This window comes from Notechis scutatus, chromosome 1, assembly GCF_049901735.1.
Source record: "Notechis scutatus isolate UNSWTSFEM ecotype Mainland chromosome 1, rNotScu1.2, whole genome shotgun sequence".
NCBI classification, from domain to species: Eukaryota; Metazoa; Chordata; class Lepidosauria; order Squamata; family Elapidae; genus Notechis; species Notechis scutatus.
The window spans coordinates 255827411-255843724 of NC_142009.1; the positions used below are offsets into that span (position 1 = coordinate 255827411).

Genomic DNA, 16314 nt, shown 5'->3' on the forward strand with positions numbered 1-16314 from the left:
CCAGAAGGTTTAATGTTAACATGGCAAGATCAGAGACATAGAATTGACTCAATTGAGAAAGCTGAATTATTTTGCACAGAATTTTTTGGAGGGAAAGAGGAAGAGGCAGAAAAAGAAATCTCACTAATTGAATTCCAAGAGGACTGCCAAATGGAGACTGAAAAAGAAGAAGGTGCAGTAGGTGGAAAGGTGGAAGCCAAAGAACAACGTGAACCAAGATCTACGAGAGCTGCTAAACCTAACTACAAAATATAACCATGGAAGAGAAAAAACTGATTGCAATTAATATTAACCCAGCTGTTAAAAGAAGGAAAACTTTCCATAAATTAGAGAAATTAAAATTTGATATAATCTGCCTACAAGAAGTACATATCAAAAAGCAACATGAACAACTGTTGATACAGCCATAATTAGGGAAAATATTTACTTTTTGACACAATGCAAGAAAAGAGGAGTGGTTTTATACATTAAAGATATTATCCCAGTGAAATTGATCTATACTGATGACGATGGGAGAATACTAATGGTGGAAATAACGGATAATAATATGAAAACACTCCTGATCTATGCCCCAAATGACAATCAAGAAGAATTCTATAAAAAATTACATATGAAAATAATTGAACTGGACTATGCTTATATAGTTATGATGGGAGATTTTAATGGAATTGTGTGTGTGTGACTCTCTCACACACACACTTGTAGACTTTTTGCTGACACAATTTTTGAAAAGTTGATGTTTTATGGATTTGCTTATAGATAAAGGATGAGATATGGGAAGAAGAGTTATCTTTTTCAATCCTATAAAACAGGGGTGTCAAACTCATGTCGTCATGGTAGCATTACATGATGTATCAGGACTTTCCCCCCCTTTGCTAAACTGGGTGTGGGCATGGTCAGCGCATGGGGTGGGAGTTTGGCAGCCCTGTTATAAGGGGTGTGAAGAGAAAAGTTGGAAATCACTTCTTTATATATTTCTTTTTTTTTTCTGTACTTTTTATTTTTATTCTATTATATTGTCTGCTCTTTCTTTGTTTAGTTTGTATTAGTTTTTACTAATACTAGTTTTACCATTGTAATTAAAATTCTTAATAAAATTTGTACTCAATATATTGACACAATGTGGAGCCATGCCCACATTCATGGCTGTGCCAGTGAGTTCAGGAGTAAGTTGTTGCCAGATAACATAGATCTATAAATGAGTCAGCAAACCATTGGATTTCTGATTCCTTCCAACAATTCTGTTTATGATCAATGATATCTTACTGCTCTAAGCATCAGGTAAACTGTAATCAGGCTGCAGCAGCACTGGAGGGAGGAAGTGATAAATAGTGTGTTGTGCACATGTGCATATGATTTAGGTCACAATTATCTAAGGGAACATCTCTTCCATTATGAATCTATCCAGATATTTATCTACAAGAAAATATGTGTTGAAAGATGCTTGAATCTAGTTATTAGAATTACCAATTGCAAGAACAATCTTATTCCTCCTGGGGTGGTGTCCCAAAGAGATGGAGGAGTTATGCAAATCAGCTGTCTTAATTTATCCTATAACAATGAAATGCTATATAGTACTAGAAAGCGTGGATTTAGTACTAATCTAGAATAGTACTAGAAAGGATTTAGAAATGGGGAAGGAAATTCTAAGCTTTAGGAAAAACTTCAAAATATACCATGGAATTATGCTTATGGACATACTTTGTGTGCCTAGGATGGTTGAAAATTTAATGTAATACAGCACACATTATTTTTTTAAAGAACCAGGGTTTTGTATCATTCATTATATACTGTATGATGAAAGAAGGCTGGAATAAAGCTGAAAATAGATTAGATAGAATTCATCCACCTGGAAAGAAGAGAAAGCCATGCCATATCAGTTGTCTAGGTTCTAATTCTCTTTCAAACACTTTCTTCTCAGCCATTCAATCATGTGTTAGATACACATGAACTTCTTGTCACTAATTTGTGTGCCAATCTATCAGTGTGCTAGTTAATATGTGATTTAAACCAGCATCATCTAGCACTATCTCTTTCCTCTTGCAGTGTCAAATGAAACCACGTGTATCAGCAAATATTCTGACACCTGGTCAATGCTATGAACATAATAAGCTAAAGTGGAAATCTTCTACTTTATATTTCTTTCTCCTGTTTTATATTCTGGCTTCTTTATTTCTCAGGGCAGAGTGGGGAGAGAGCATGTTAAATCAGTGATCATAGTTATAAAATCTTAGTCCTTTTCCTATTCATTTAATAAATTACATAAGGCTGTATCATTCCACAGAAGAAAATTTTGAAAAAATTATAGGATGTATCCTTTGTCAGTTTTATTCTTCTTAATATTCTTTGACAATACTAGGCAAACTATTCTTTTTAATTAACTGTATTAGTTCTGAGTAATGTGTAAAATTATTTGAATTCTTAAAGCTATACTCTAATTGTTCAACCAATTTCATTTAAGATACTTACAATAATTGGATGTGCAACCATAAGGTTAGGAAACGTGACAGTATTAATGAAGGCTGCAAGGATTAGCATTTTCTTGGTGCTATCAATCAATGTGGCTGCCTCCAATATAGGCAAGCTTTCTCCTTTCTGGTTTCTTCAATAACTACCAGATTTCAGTTTCCAGAATTATGATTTAGTAAAAGTTGAAGGACTCAATCATAGTAGACTAATATGGGTGATGGGTGACAGTTTGAATATTAATTATTGCATTACAAGTATCATTGTAAGTAAAGCTGATTATTTGATCTCATTGTTTAGAGAATTTATGAGAAATCATGTTTCTAGTACAGCCCATGGAACAGATAACCAGATAACATTAATGTGTATACGAAGATAAGATGGAGGTGGAAAGGTTACCTCTGGAAACCAGCAGTGGTTAGATAATTTCATCTTTTACAATCACCTGCCACATAACCTCTCACCTTGACAACTATCAAAAAGAAAGACAAAAAAATCTGGGATAGTGCACATGGCAGTCCCTGGAGATAGCAAAATAAAAAGGGAAAAATAATAAAATACAAAGACCTGCAAATAGAAGTAGTACAACTGTGGATAAAAATAAAATCTGGCAATGACTTATATCTAGTACATTAAAAAAAGAAACTGAAGGCTTGGTTTTGACTGCTCAAGAGCAATCTATTTAAACTAATGTAATCAAGCGCAGAAGGGAAAAAGCATCAATGATTCAAAGTGCAGATTGGATAACGAGGCAGAAGAAACAGTAGCTCATATACTCAGTTCGTGCAAGAAGATTTGCAAACTGATTATAAACAATGGCAAAATAGTCACCAAAATGATTCATTAGAACATCTGTAATAAATATAATGTGCCAGTAATAAAGATGGATGGGATCATAGTGTTGAAAAGATAGTTGAAAATGAGCAAGTTAAAATATTGTGGGATTTCTGAATGCAAACTGCTAAAGTCTTGGAACACAATAACACCAGACTTAACTGTAGCTGAAAAGAAGGAAGTATGGATACTTGTTGTGGCAATACCAAGTGTGAGAAGTTTATCTATTTTATGACTCAAATCTCAAGATGAAAAAGGGATGTTTTCTTTTGAAGTAAGAAAAGGCAGTATCAAACACTGATTAGAATGTTGACTGATCTTGGAATGTCTTTGAAGCGCTGGGAATTATCACACTTTTTGGAATGCTTTTGAAATGCCAGATACCGGTTATGTATGTTATCTGCTAAGGAAGTGCCTGTTGTATAAGGTAATAAAATGTAACTTATCTCCTGAAAAACAAATTGTAAATCAAGCCATTTGTATACTGGGGGGGGGGTCAATTTTAGGGTATAAAAATAGAGCCTTTAAGCTTTGCTTTTCGTTCTCTCCTCAACTGCCAAAGGGGAGGACCCATCTGCAGATGTATATTCCAATAAAGCCTTTTTCCTTGGATCAACTTTGAATCCTGGTGGTTTTTCTTAGCCACAATCTCACAATTTGGGGGCTCGTCCGGGATCCTTGATGGTGGTTGACTGGAAAACGGGGACCAGGTAAGAGAGTGGCCACAACCTCCCATTGAGAGGCACCTCTCCCCGAATTCGGTCAGACTCCCGAGGTGACTGGGAAATCCAGATGGTCCTTGGAAAAAGAATTGAGATGAAATGCCGGCTGAGAGTGTGTGAGATAGATCTGAGTTGGGGACGCCCACGCATCCTTTTGACTTCGGAGAGTCCAGGAGCGATCAGATCAGGTAAACTTTGTTCCTTTCATTTGTAGTCAGAAAGAGAGGGGTCCTTAAACTCTCTGGGAGAATCCAGTGTCTGCTGCAGGACTGGGACTGGTGAGTCAAGGCTCTGGGAGTCTGAAAGAGTAGAAGATGGGAAAGGGACAGAGCAAGGATCTGGGAGACCAGTAAGAAGCTTGTCTGGGACAGGGAAAATCTGACAATGGCAGAAAATCAATTCCGGTAGATTCGCCCCTGGGACAACTCCTCCAGCAGTGGTTCTCCCTGAATCTAAAGGAATTCACCAGACATCTCGAAAAGAAAAACATGATTTATCTTTGTCGAGACCGATGGCCAAAATATCCTTTGATTGATCCTAAATTTCCATATCACTGGAGTCCTGAGGGGGAAACCAGTATCTATTGGATGACCAAATTGCGAGACTATATTCTCCAACACAAAATGACTACTCAAATTGCATGCATAGATGTATGGTTTCATGTGAAATTTGAAGGTCCTGTCCCTCCAATTGAGGGTCAATACATGTCTCAACAAAAAGACAATGAGAGTGAGATGGACGATTGGCTGCAGAATCCGCCGCCCGCAAATCCTAATTTGAATAACGCGCCCGCCAATGTTCCTATGGCACCGCCGCCATTGCCGGCGCTCCAACCCCCTCCTCAGCCGCCCCTTTATCCGTGGCTGAAACAGGAACTAAGACAACTGGAGAAAGATATCGTGAATCTTCCATTCAAAGACAAACCAGAAGAATGTGCTTTCCCCTTAAGGGAAATGCCCAGTGGGGTTAATGCTGCAGGCCACCCAGTGACAGTCTTTGTGTCTGTCCCCATAAAACCAGCCGAGTTGCGAGAATTGAAAAAGACTCTTCCAAAACTTCATGAAAATGCTCATGAGGTGGCCGAACAGTTAGAGCTATGGATGAGTCCGAATGATTACACTTATCAGGAGATGATGTACATTCTGGGGCATCTGTTTACTCCTGAGGAGCGAAATCTCATTCAGACCTCGGCATGGAGAGCCTGGAACACCAGACACAATGGGCGACAAGGGGTGGTGGCAGGAGATCAAAAATTCCCAATAGCCAATCCAAATTGGAATCCAAACACCGCGGCTGGCAGAGCAAGTATGAGGGATATGAGAGAACTGATCATGGAGGGGATAAAATTGGCAGTTCCACAAGGGAAAAATTTAACTAAAGTCTTTGAAGTAAGCCAAGGCAAAGATGAATCCCCTGGAGATTATTGTGGGTCCTAACCGTCAGGAGCGGCTGTTCTTGATAGATACTGGCACAAGCCGGACTTCTGTGTGTGACCCGATAGAAGGTGCACATAGATCCAAGAAAGTGATAAAAGTAGTTGGGGTGAGTGGAAAATCACAGGATGTGAGTGTGTTTGAACAAATCAGACTGGAAATGAATGAAGTGGTGACTAAAGCTGAAGTGTTGTATATTCCTGATTCTGGAGTGAATTTGCTGGGGAGCGATTTGTTGCCTGTGTTTGGTATCCAACTGTGGGATACCGGGAAGGGAGTAAGGATGTGTAAGATGACTGTGGAAGATGAGAAAGCAATTTCAGATGAGGTCTGGGCAGGAGGAGAAAAGGCAGGGCGAATGAACATTCAGCCAATTAAGATTCAAGTGCAGCCTGGGGTGACAAAGCTTTGGACTGCACAATATTCAATGAGCAGGAAAGGAAGAGAGGGACTGAAACCAGTGATTGACAGATTGTTGAAACAGGGCATGTTAGAGCCTACTATGTCACCTTTCAATTCCCCAATATTGGCTGTATTAAAGAAAGATGGAAAACATCATCTGGTCGTAGATTTGAGGAGAATTAATAACATAGTGGTTCCCAGATTCCCAGTGGTTCCTGATCCCTACACTATTTTGGGATGAATCCCTCCCAAAGACAAATGGTTTACTGTGATAGATCTGAAGGATGCTTTCTGGGCATGCCCCCTTGAGGAGGGAAGTAGAGACCTGTTTGCATTTGAATGGAACAATCCTGAGACTGGGAGAAAACAACAATTAAGGTGGACAGTACTTCCCCAGGGCTATACTGAAAGCCCTTTGTTGTTTGGACAGGCTTTGGAAGAAAAGTTAGTGTCTTTTGAGAACGGGAAGGGGATCACGTTGATTCAGTATGTGGATGATTTGTTGCTGACTGGGGAGAAAGAAAAAGAGGTTAGGGCAGCATCTATGGCTTTGCTAAATTGGCTGAAGGAGCAAGGATTGACAGTTTCAAGGGAAAAGATCCAGTTTGTGGAAAAGAAGGTGAAATATTTAGGGCATTATATTCAGCAAGGGGTGAGGTCCTTGGATCCTGAAAGGGTGAAAGGGATCATGAGCCTGGCTCCCCCCAGAAATAAGACAGAAGTTAAGAAGGCCCTTGGATTGTTGGGGTATTGCAGAGTTTGGGTGGATCAATACACTGTGTTAGCTCAATTCTTGCACAGGAAGCTGGTAGGAAAAGGAGAGAGAATAGAATGGTTAGAGGGAGATGATGAGAGATGGGAAGTTTTGAAGAAGGCATTGTCATCCGCATCGGTTTTGGCTTTGCCCAATTTGAAGCTCCCATTTCATCTGTATGTGTCAGCAGCTCAGGGAACGGCACTAGGAGTGTTGGCGCAGAAGAGGGGGGGGCAATACCAGCCCATCACTTTTCTGAGCAAAACTCTGGAGCCGGTGGTGAGAGGATGGCCGGTGTGTGTGCAGGCTGTGGCTGCTACAGCTATGTTGGTGGTAGAGAGCAGGAAGTTAACCTTTGGTGGGGGGCTTGTGGTGCACTCACCCCACCAGGTTACTTCTGTGCTAAGTCAGTTGGCAACAACTTGGATGACAGAGGGGCGGATTCTCAAATATGAAACCATTTTGAGAACCAGCCCTGATGTAGTGATTGGGACAGATAGGAATTTGAATCCAGCAGAATTCCTAGAAGGGAGAAGACAGGAGTGGGAAGCTGAGGAACATGATTGTTTGTTGCAAGTAGATTTGATGACAAAGGTGAGGGAGGATTTGGAAGAGACTCCTTTGAAGGAAGGAGAGAGATGGTTTGTGGATGGATCAAGCAGGGTTGAGGAAGAAAAGAGGAAATCAGGATTTGCAGGAGAAGGGGAGGTCATAGAAAAGGGCTCCCTTCCTTCTTCATGGTCTGCACAGAAATGTGAGTTGTTTGCTTTGAAGAGGGCTCTGGAGTTAGCTGAAGGGATTGATGTGACAATCTGGACTGATTCCAAATACGCCTGGGGTGTAGTCCATACTTTTGGTAAGATCTGGCAGGAAAGGGGATTTATCAAGGCTGATGGGAAACAAGTTGAACAATTGCAGCTTGTGGAACAGGCCTTGGAGGCCCTGCAACTGCCAGGCCAAGTGGCAATAGTACATGTGAATGCTCATCAGAAAGGAAACACCCCAGAGGTAGTTGGGAACAGGTGGGCAGACAAGTGGGCAAAAGAGGCTGCAGGGGAGATAGAGCTGGTAATGGCATTAATTCCCTTGCTAGAAGTGGAAGAGGATGAGGAATGGAAACCTGAGGGAAAAGAGAAAGATGATTTGGAAAAGGAAGGGTGTACATTAACTGAGGATGGGTGGAGAACCTCGGAGGGGGTGAAGGTGGTTCCTGTGAATGCAATGAGAGGAATTCTGGAAAAGGTACATGAGGGAGGGCATTGGGGGACAGAAGCACTGGTGACAGCTGTGAAGCCACATTTTTGGAGTCCAAAAATGTGGACGCTAGCCCAGAGCATCTGTTGGAAATGTTTGATATGTTTGAAAGCAAACAAGAAAGCAGCAAGAAAAAAAGAAATGGGAGGGTAACCCCTAGTGGGCTGGCCTTTCCAGAGAGCACAAATTGATTTCACCGAATTACCAGAGAAAGGGGGGTGGAAATACTTATTGGTGATTAAAGATCATCTGACAGGGTGGGTGGAGGCCTATCCAACTAGAAGAGCCACAGCATCCACAGTAACCAAAATCCTGTTAGAACAAATCATTCCTCATTATGGGATGATGGAAGCTATTGATTCTGACAGGGGGACACATTTTACACAAAAAGTGCTGCAGTCTGTGATGGGAGCTATTGGGGTGAAATGGGATTTGCACACCCCCTATCATCCCGAATCCAGCTCTAAAGTGGAGAGGGGGAACGCAGAATTGAAGAAACATTTGACCAAATTACAATTGGAGAATGGGTTACCATGGACAAAGAACTTGTCTTTGGCATTGCTCAGAATCAGAACATGTCCAAGGAAAGACACTGGGGTCTTTCCATTCGAGATGCTAATGGGGCGACCCTACTTGGCAAAAATAGGGAATCCAATTCCTGAATTTAAAGATTTATTCTTGAGGAAATATTTGCAGACACTGTCCAGGTCTTTGCTTTCTCTACACAAACAGGGATTGTTGGTGCAACGACCACCTTTGGCTGGCAGCCAACATCCTCATGAAGTTGGAGACTGGATCCTGATAAAGACTTGGAAGAGCGAGAAGCTGCAGCCCAGCTGGGAAGGCCCGTACCAGGTGCTGTTGACAACCGAATCTGCAGTTTGCACTCGAGAAGGAGGCTGGACGCATTACAGCAGAGTCAAGAAGGCACCGGAACCTGAGAAACCTTGGAAGGCCATTTCAGTGGATGGTCAGCCGTTGAAGTTAACTTTGAAGCGGTAATATGCAGCTGATTTGCCTAGTGACTATTTACTTACTCATGGACAGGATAGGAGGAGAGACTGAGATAAAGACAAAAGCTGAAACTAAGGGACAATGTGATCAATGCATAAAAACAACAAAAACAGGGACACAAGTGACAAAGACTCTAGTTTTCCATACTCAATTGAGTTGCAGGATAAGAAGCACCGGGACTTGCATCTACAATGGGACATCTTACTCCATTTGTAAGGATGGAGGGAGTGTCAAATGTTATGACCCGAAAGGTCCCACACATAGGTACACCATAAGAATTCAGGCAGGGAACAAGGTAATGGTGAACCATGACTTCTATAATCCCAAGGTGCCACAGTCAGTAACCTTTGATGCCTGCGAGGCAATGGATGAGGGAGATAATGGGTGTGGGTCTGTGGAATGGAGGAGAGAATACTCAAAGAATGAAAAATATATTTGTGGCAGAGCTTCATGGAGTAGTGACTGCAGTTACGGCACTTTCTGTAATGGGCTGTTCTGGAAGAAATGTATTAGTTTCCGGACATATGGGCTAACGGTAAAACCAGAAGTTATCCCAGGATTAGACAGTGCAAAAAGGCTGTATATGAATAGTCTGAGGGTACCTGACGCCAATTGCCCTCGTCATAAGTATAATCCCATTAAGCTTACATTCCCGATCCCTGAAAATTGGTTGAAACCCCAGACTTGGAAAGGATATCTAGATGAATATGGATTGGGAATAGATGGGACAGGGGCTGACCCATCTGTGAAACTCAAGATTCAGGTAATCAAACATAATTTGAATCCTATCGAAAACTCTCTGTTCTACTCTTATTATCAGGAGTTTCAAAAATTACAAGATATAGTCTTGCCCCCAAAAGCCCAAAACACGTTCCTGGCCCTAGCTGAAACTATTGCTAAAGAATTGACAGTCAAGAACTGTTTTGTGTGTGGTGGAACCAACATGGGAGAGCAGTGGCCATGGGAGGCCCAAGAGGTCAATTATACCTATGTGGCAGAGAACCAGGCCAATTATACCTTTAAGCAAAAAGGAGAAGAAATATGGGCTGTCACCACTAATCTAGTAGGAAATGTATGTTACCAGAGAAACCAAACCACAGATCGAACCATCAATGTGGGGTCTCTGCGGTCTAGGGGTATGGGAGAACCAGACTTGGTGGTCCGGAGGGAACATCTCTGAACCAGCAAGGTCCTTAGAAAGTATAAGTAAAATGGATTTTCTGAAAACACCTGAGGAACAAAAACCCTGGACAACCCCGGATGGACTGTAATGGATTTGCGGCAGGTATGCGTATAATATCCTCCCCGCAAAGTGGTATGGGTCATGCGTTCTAGGAGCAATAAGACCGAGCTTCTTCTTATTACCTCTCAAGCAACGACAGGTATTAGGAGTGCCAGTGTACGAAGAAATAGGGAACATTAGGGAGAAACGAGGGACAAAGGACATTCACAAAGGGGTTTGGAAGGACGCTGAGTGGCCGCCGGAGAGAATAATTTATTTTTATGAGACGGCCATATGGGCGGAAGACGGGACTTATGGATATCGAACCCTGATTTACTTATTAAATCGCTTAATTCGCTTGCAAGCTGTAGTAGAAATAATCACAAATGAAACTATATTGGCTATGACACACCTAGCAAAAGAAAGTGCATGCTCAAGAACATATATAATGCAAAATCGCTTGGCTCTGGATTATTTGCTTGCTAAGGAGGGAGGAGTATGTGGGAAATTTAATTTAACAAACTGCTGCATCGAAATTGATGAGAGTGGAAAGGTGATCCAAGAGATAGCAGATCGAATGGTAAAAGTAGCCCATGTACCAGTCCAGACTTGGGAAGGATTCAATATGGGGAACCTGTTTGGATCTTGGTTTCCTAAGCTCCCAGGGTTACAAGCCATAGTAGCACTCATTTGTATCATTGCAGCAGGATGTGTAATACTACCATGTGTTCTTCCCATATTCATTCGCACAATAACTAGCACTCTCTCTCTGATAGCCAAAAGGCAAGTTACTGAACAAATGATGGTATTAAGGCAACGATATGACCCATTGGAGTACCTAGAGGAATCTCCCGAAGAAGGATGGAAGACAGCAGACTTATTACTAACTGAGTTTGAGTCAAAAATGAAACAAGAACAGGGGGGATTGTGAGAAGTTTATCTATTTTATGACTCAAATCTCAAGATGAAAAAGGGATGTTTTCTTTTGAAGTAAGAAAAGGCAGTATCAAACACTGATTAGAATGTTGACTGATCTTGGAATGTCTTTGAAGCGCTGGGAATTATCACACTTTTTGGAATGCTTTTGAAATGCCAGATACCGGTTATGTATGTTATCTGCTAAGGAAGTGCCTGTTGTATAAGGTAATAAAATGTAACTTATATCCTGAAAAACAAATTGTAAATCAAGCCATTTGTATACTGGGGGGGTCAATTTTAGGGTATAAAAATAGAGCCTTTAAGCTTTGCTTTTCGTTCTCTCCTCAACTGCCAAAGGGGAGGACCCATCTGCAGATGTATATTCCAATAAAGCCTTTTTCCTTGGATCAACTTTGAATCCTGGTGGTTTTTCTTAGCCACAATCTCACACAAGCAATAGTAAAAAGAAGGCAAAGAATTGAAGAAAACCACAAGCAACAAGAGCTGAAAATCAAAACTGAAAGTTTATGACATAAACTAACCATGGTAGTCCCAGTGGTGATTGGTGCCCTGGGTGTCATACTTAAATGTTTTTGGATAGCACTAAAAAAATCTATGTTTTGACAAAAATACAATTTCTTAATGGCAAAAGACCACACTAGTTATACCATGCTGATACATTACAATATCCTATTTTCTTCATGCACATCAACCTAGGTTCTTGGAAAGAACTTGATGCGTATGAAGGTCAATACCAGCTAAAGAACTGGCAGCTGTGATTTCGCATTTTATGTGTATAATAATGTATTGATTAACCATTAGATTACATCAGAATACAAAATATAGAACAACAATACCATCTGTTACAAAATAGAGTTAAATGCAGAGCTAAAAGGAGATGAAAATAATACTTTTACAGTACAATACTTTTAATAGTACAATTTATCCATCAGATCCACATATACAGTTTATTGTGTTATTCTAACTGCACATGAAATATGTTTTAATGTAAGAATCCTAATAGGCCATTTGTCAATCTAAGATATCAAACTCTTTCTTGCTCATACAGTTAACATTCAAATAACATATGCACTACTTCTTTCTCTGGAGCTCCACAAGTATAAATATATTTAACACAAGGAAGTTGGTCAAAATTTCCATATTTAATTATTTTGTCCAACAGCTCAAATCTTGTTTGATTAAATAGAACTCAGATGTTTCAGCATTTCAGTATGTTGATATTTGTAATTTGAAAGGTGTGTTTATAGCTGCTCATCCATCTACCCACTTACCCGCATGTCTCATCCGAGTTTCTACTGGTATATCCCAAATTCCTTGAGTAAAATTTATATTTCAGAAAATGTAAGTAAAAGCAAACTGAGATGCTCCCACATGTTATAGAGTTTAGATGTTATATTTCTTTCTCCTTCCCCCTCTCCCTTCCTTCAATGGCCAATTTATCTTTTTTTTTTTTTTAGGGCTTTGAACAGGAGTGCCCATTGGCCAGCCAATCTTTTGGCAGGCAGAATTAGCATGAAATCTATCTACTCAGGCAACAACAACCAGGAAAAGTAGGCCATTCATGCAGGTAGTTCAAAGCAGGAAAGTATGGACACATTTTCATTGAGACTAGGCAGTCCCACCTAGTTTGCCTGCCTCAAAAGTTCATGCTTGGGCACTTATAGGGAAAGATAGGTGGAAAGCTTGGGAAATGCCAAAATATAGGGTTATTTATCTTCTCTATGTTGCATATCATTTACTTTATAGCTACTATATATGAGAACCAGTATTGCAACATTATCATCACAATTTCCTTCCTTCTATTTTCATTCCACTGCTGTACTTTCAATAAAAATCCTGAGGTGTTTCACGATAAAGGATGTCTTTTATTATATAGCTTTATGGGGTGTAATTAGTGATAACAATGAAATCTATAATTACCTCATTTAGTAAGTGAAGTTTTCCAGCTCATAATGCTTGGTTGTATTATATATCAAACACTATCTTCTCCACATTTTCATTTCCAGCTTTGGAAGTTAAATGAATTCTGTGAATTATATACTGATAAAACCATTAATATCTCTGACCAACAGCCTTTTGCTTTAATGGGCATCCGAGAAGAAAATCTTTCCAATAGGTAAACTAAGGCCAGGATCTACCTCTTCCCAATGAATGGATGAATCCTTCAGCTATTTTTATACCTGGCAGTCTAATACTTACGCTTTAAGCAGCAAATGAAAAACACAAATAATTTATTTCTTAGGAATGCTATCTTCTAAAGTGAAATTCACTGCTCATGGGAAGATTCATGGAATAATTCATTTTATTAATTTTTAGTATTTCTTCTCATGGTTGACGTTACAAGTCATGGTCCCTGAAATCTATAATTACTTCATTTAGTAAGTGAAGTTGGGATGTTGCCGGTTCAGATTGGTTCTAGAGAACTGGCATCTCCGATGATCAGCTGGCCCCGCACACCCACTCCACCCTATCATGTCCTATATTTTCACATTTTTCAGCTCAGCTGATTCGCAGTGGATTCCTGTGGATTCCTGTGCCTCAGCTGTCTTAGTTACTTGGCTGCCCTAGAAAATAAGCTATAGTGCTTGAAATTGGTGTATTTAAATCTCTGTGCATATGCGTAAAGCGCACATTTGTGTGCAAAGCGCTCTCTCATAGAACTGGTAGTAAAATTTTTGAATCCCACCACTGTTCCTAGTCTATTTTCTGTTCTTTAAAACACACATGTTCTTTAAAACACCCTCCCCTCCCAAATACCCCTTTATGAACTTTAAAATTATCCTCTTCATAAAGGTTTCATAAAGGCTTATAAAACTGAGAGTAACAGCTTGTGTTCCAAACTAGTTTCTGTTTCTAATGCTTTGATACAATGCTCAGAATGGCAAAGGAATTGAAATAATGTTTAATCTTCTACTTGCCACACAAAATAAAGTCTTTAGATTTACCCAGAAGCCCACACCCTGTTTGTTGCTCTGTGTATAGATTCGGAGATATATTTCTGATGATGAAAAGACACAAAGCAGTGCTGGGTCTTACTAGCCTCAGGTAAGATTAACTGGATCAACATCTCCCTACTTTCCAAATCCTAGATGAACACTGCTATCCATAATTCCATTTGCTGGCATTAAAACATCAATTCCTCATGGAGTGCTCTCAAGACAACACATGTCAATTCTTTCTTATAAATGCAAGTTCTATGTCAATCATTAGAAAATTCAAGAGTAACTTGGAGGGGAGAAAATATCACAGCTGGCTCCTTTGAATCTGCAGTGAAATAATTTTGTGGGGAGGGGGAATGGGAAAAGAAAACAAACTTCTAGCATTGTCACTTGCTACAGTTGTGCTAATGCAAAAAAAAATATCATCAATATTGCAATAACTTCACTTATTACAACTAATGCATACAAAGACGTTAGCAGCTTATTCTGCAAGATCTACAGCAAAATCTAAACAGATGGCAAGAAAGATAAAATCAATAGTCCTTGTCCAAATCAGCTTGCTGTCTAAAAATCAGTAAAGCTGGCTTGTGGTGGGGATGGGGGGGCAGGTAGATAAATGAATAAATAAAGAGGATAGTAGTGTAATTAAGAACACTTTCAAATTCCCCACAACACAGTCTGCAGCCTATCCATAACTGCTGCCTTCTTTTTTTTTGCTCTCTCAACATTAAGAATAAGGAGCAAATATGTCATTTATTCATTGCTCTACCTTGATGTGGCAGACGTTCTGCAGGAATATAAATCCTGCCATCTCTACTCCCCACAAAATAGTTGAATGTAAAATAGATAAAGAACAATCTGTATAAATTCAAGGGAAAAAAAGTCATAACTATTACTCCTGCTTGTCAGTTTGAAAAACTTTTTAGGAAGCGGAAGATCATAAACCAAAAGGTAAAGTGAAAAAGAACTTCACATGGTACGTCCATTAGTTCTATTAAAAGCTCAATATTTCCCACCACCCCCCCCAAAAAAAACCAAACCAAAACAGGCTTTACTATGATGAATGTATTTTTATGATGACCATGATCATGATTTATCACTTAGTCTTATAGCTTTTATGTACAACGAGAACTTATGCACTGAAGACAAACTCCTTGTGTGTCCAACCACACTTGGCCAATAAACCTATTCTATTCTATTCTATTCTATTCTATTCTATTCTATTCTATTCTATTCTATTCTATTCTATTCTATTCCATTCCATTCCATTCCATTCCATTCCATCCCATCCCATCCCATCCCATCCCATCCCATCCCATCCCATCCCATTCCATTCCATTCCATTCCATTCCATTCCATTCTATTCTATTCTATTCTATTCTATTCTATTCTGATTTCAAACACAGCATACCAGAGCCAAAAATAAATTGGCTTCAAAGCTAATTCTAAAATAGTGCAAAGATGGGACTATCCTAGAGTGAAAGTATAATGGCCAATATCATAGATGAGACATCTTAACTCATGTAGTTGTTACTGCTATCTTAACTTTTGTGCCTTCTACTAAAGACACCTCTGATCACAGAAGTACAAAATAGTGCTTCAAATAGTGTTTTGAAAATAATTTTTATAGACATGCTATGTCCTATGGTAGAGTATTAGCTATTTGCAGAATAGCATGTAATAAATCAAACTGCTTGCCAGGCAATTTAAAGACATTAGCAAGTTAACCAGAATGGGTACTTTATACTTTGTTTAAGTTAAATAAAGTAATAAAATAAATAAATAAATAAATAAAGTAATAAAAACTTTATTAAAAATAAATTAATTTAATAATTAACAAAGTTAAAATTATTAATTATTTCATTTCATTTAAATTATTATTCACAAAGTAATAATTTAATATTTTTTTTGTTTAAGCCAGGGATGTCAAACTCAAAGCCCAGGGGCCGGGACCAGCCCGTGGGTTGCTTAGCTCTGGTCTGTGGGGCTGCCCTGGAAATAGTGAAGGACTAGCCTGCAGTGCCTCTGCCATTGAAAATGGAGCTCAGGGAGGATGCACCCTTGAAAATGGAGCTCAGGGAGGATGCACCCTTGAAAATGGAACTCAGGTAGGCTGCACCCCATTTCACTGGCAGAGGGTTGTAGGAGGCCATCCCAACCAAAAACAGAGCTCACGAGGGCACATGTGGCCCCCGGAGGTCTTTTTTCTCTGGTAGAGGGTTGCAGGAGGCCACCAGGAGCCCATTTTCGCTGGCAGAGCTCAGGAGCCCATTTTCACTGGCAGAACACTCAGGCCACCACATGTGCCCTCAATGCAAGTGACATCAAGCTGGCC

General features: G+C 39.8%; 3 protein-coding genes across 3 annotated transcripts; all 3 read left to right on the forward strand.

Moving 5' to 3' along the window:
- The first annotated feature begins 3516 nt into the window (after nucleotides 1-3516).
- LOC148133331 (uncharacterized) lies at nucleotides 3517-5458 on the forward strand. The gene is made up of 2 exons (XM_087960455.1): nucleotides 3517-4010; nucleotides 4237-5458. The coding sequence occupies exon 2, from the start codon at nucleotides 4511-4513 to the stop codon at nucleotides 5456-5458; it is 948 nt and encodes a 315-aa protein (XP_087816581.1). The 5' UTR covers nucleotides 3517-4010; nucleotides 4237-4510.
- Nucleotides 5459-6236: 778 nt separating this feature from the next.
- Nucleotides 6237-8363, forward strand: LOC148133332 (uncharacterized). The gene is made up of 2 exons (XM_087951105.1): nucleotides 6237-7319; nucleotides 7386-8363. Exons 1-2 carry the CDS (start codon nucleotides 6402-6404, stop codon nucleotides 8016-8018), a joined length of 1551 nt encoding a protein of 516 aa, XP_087807231.1. The 5' UTR covers nucleotides 6237-6401; the 3' UTR covers nucleotides 8019-8363.
- Nucleotides 8364-8868: 505 nt separating this feature from the next.
- LOC148133333 (endogenous retrovirus group 3 member 1 Env polyprotein-like) lies at nucleotides 8869-10059 on the forward strand. Its single transcript, XM_087960538.1, has one exon. The coding sequence runs from the start codon at nucleotides 8869-8871 to the stop codon at nucleotides 10057-10059; it is 1191 nt and encodes a 396-aa protein (XP_087816664.1).
- Nucleotides 10060-16314: the final 6255 nt, after the last annotated feature.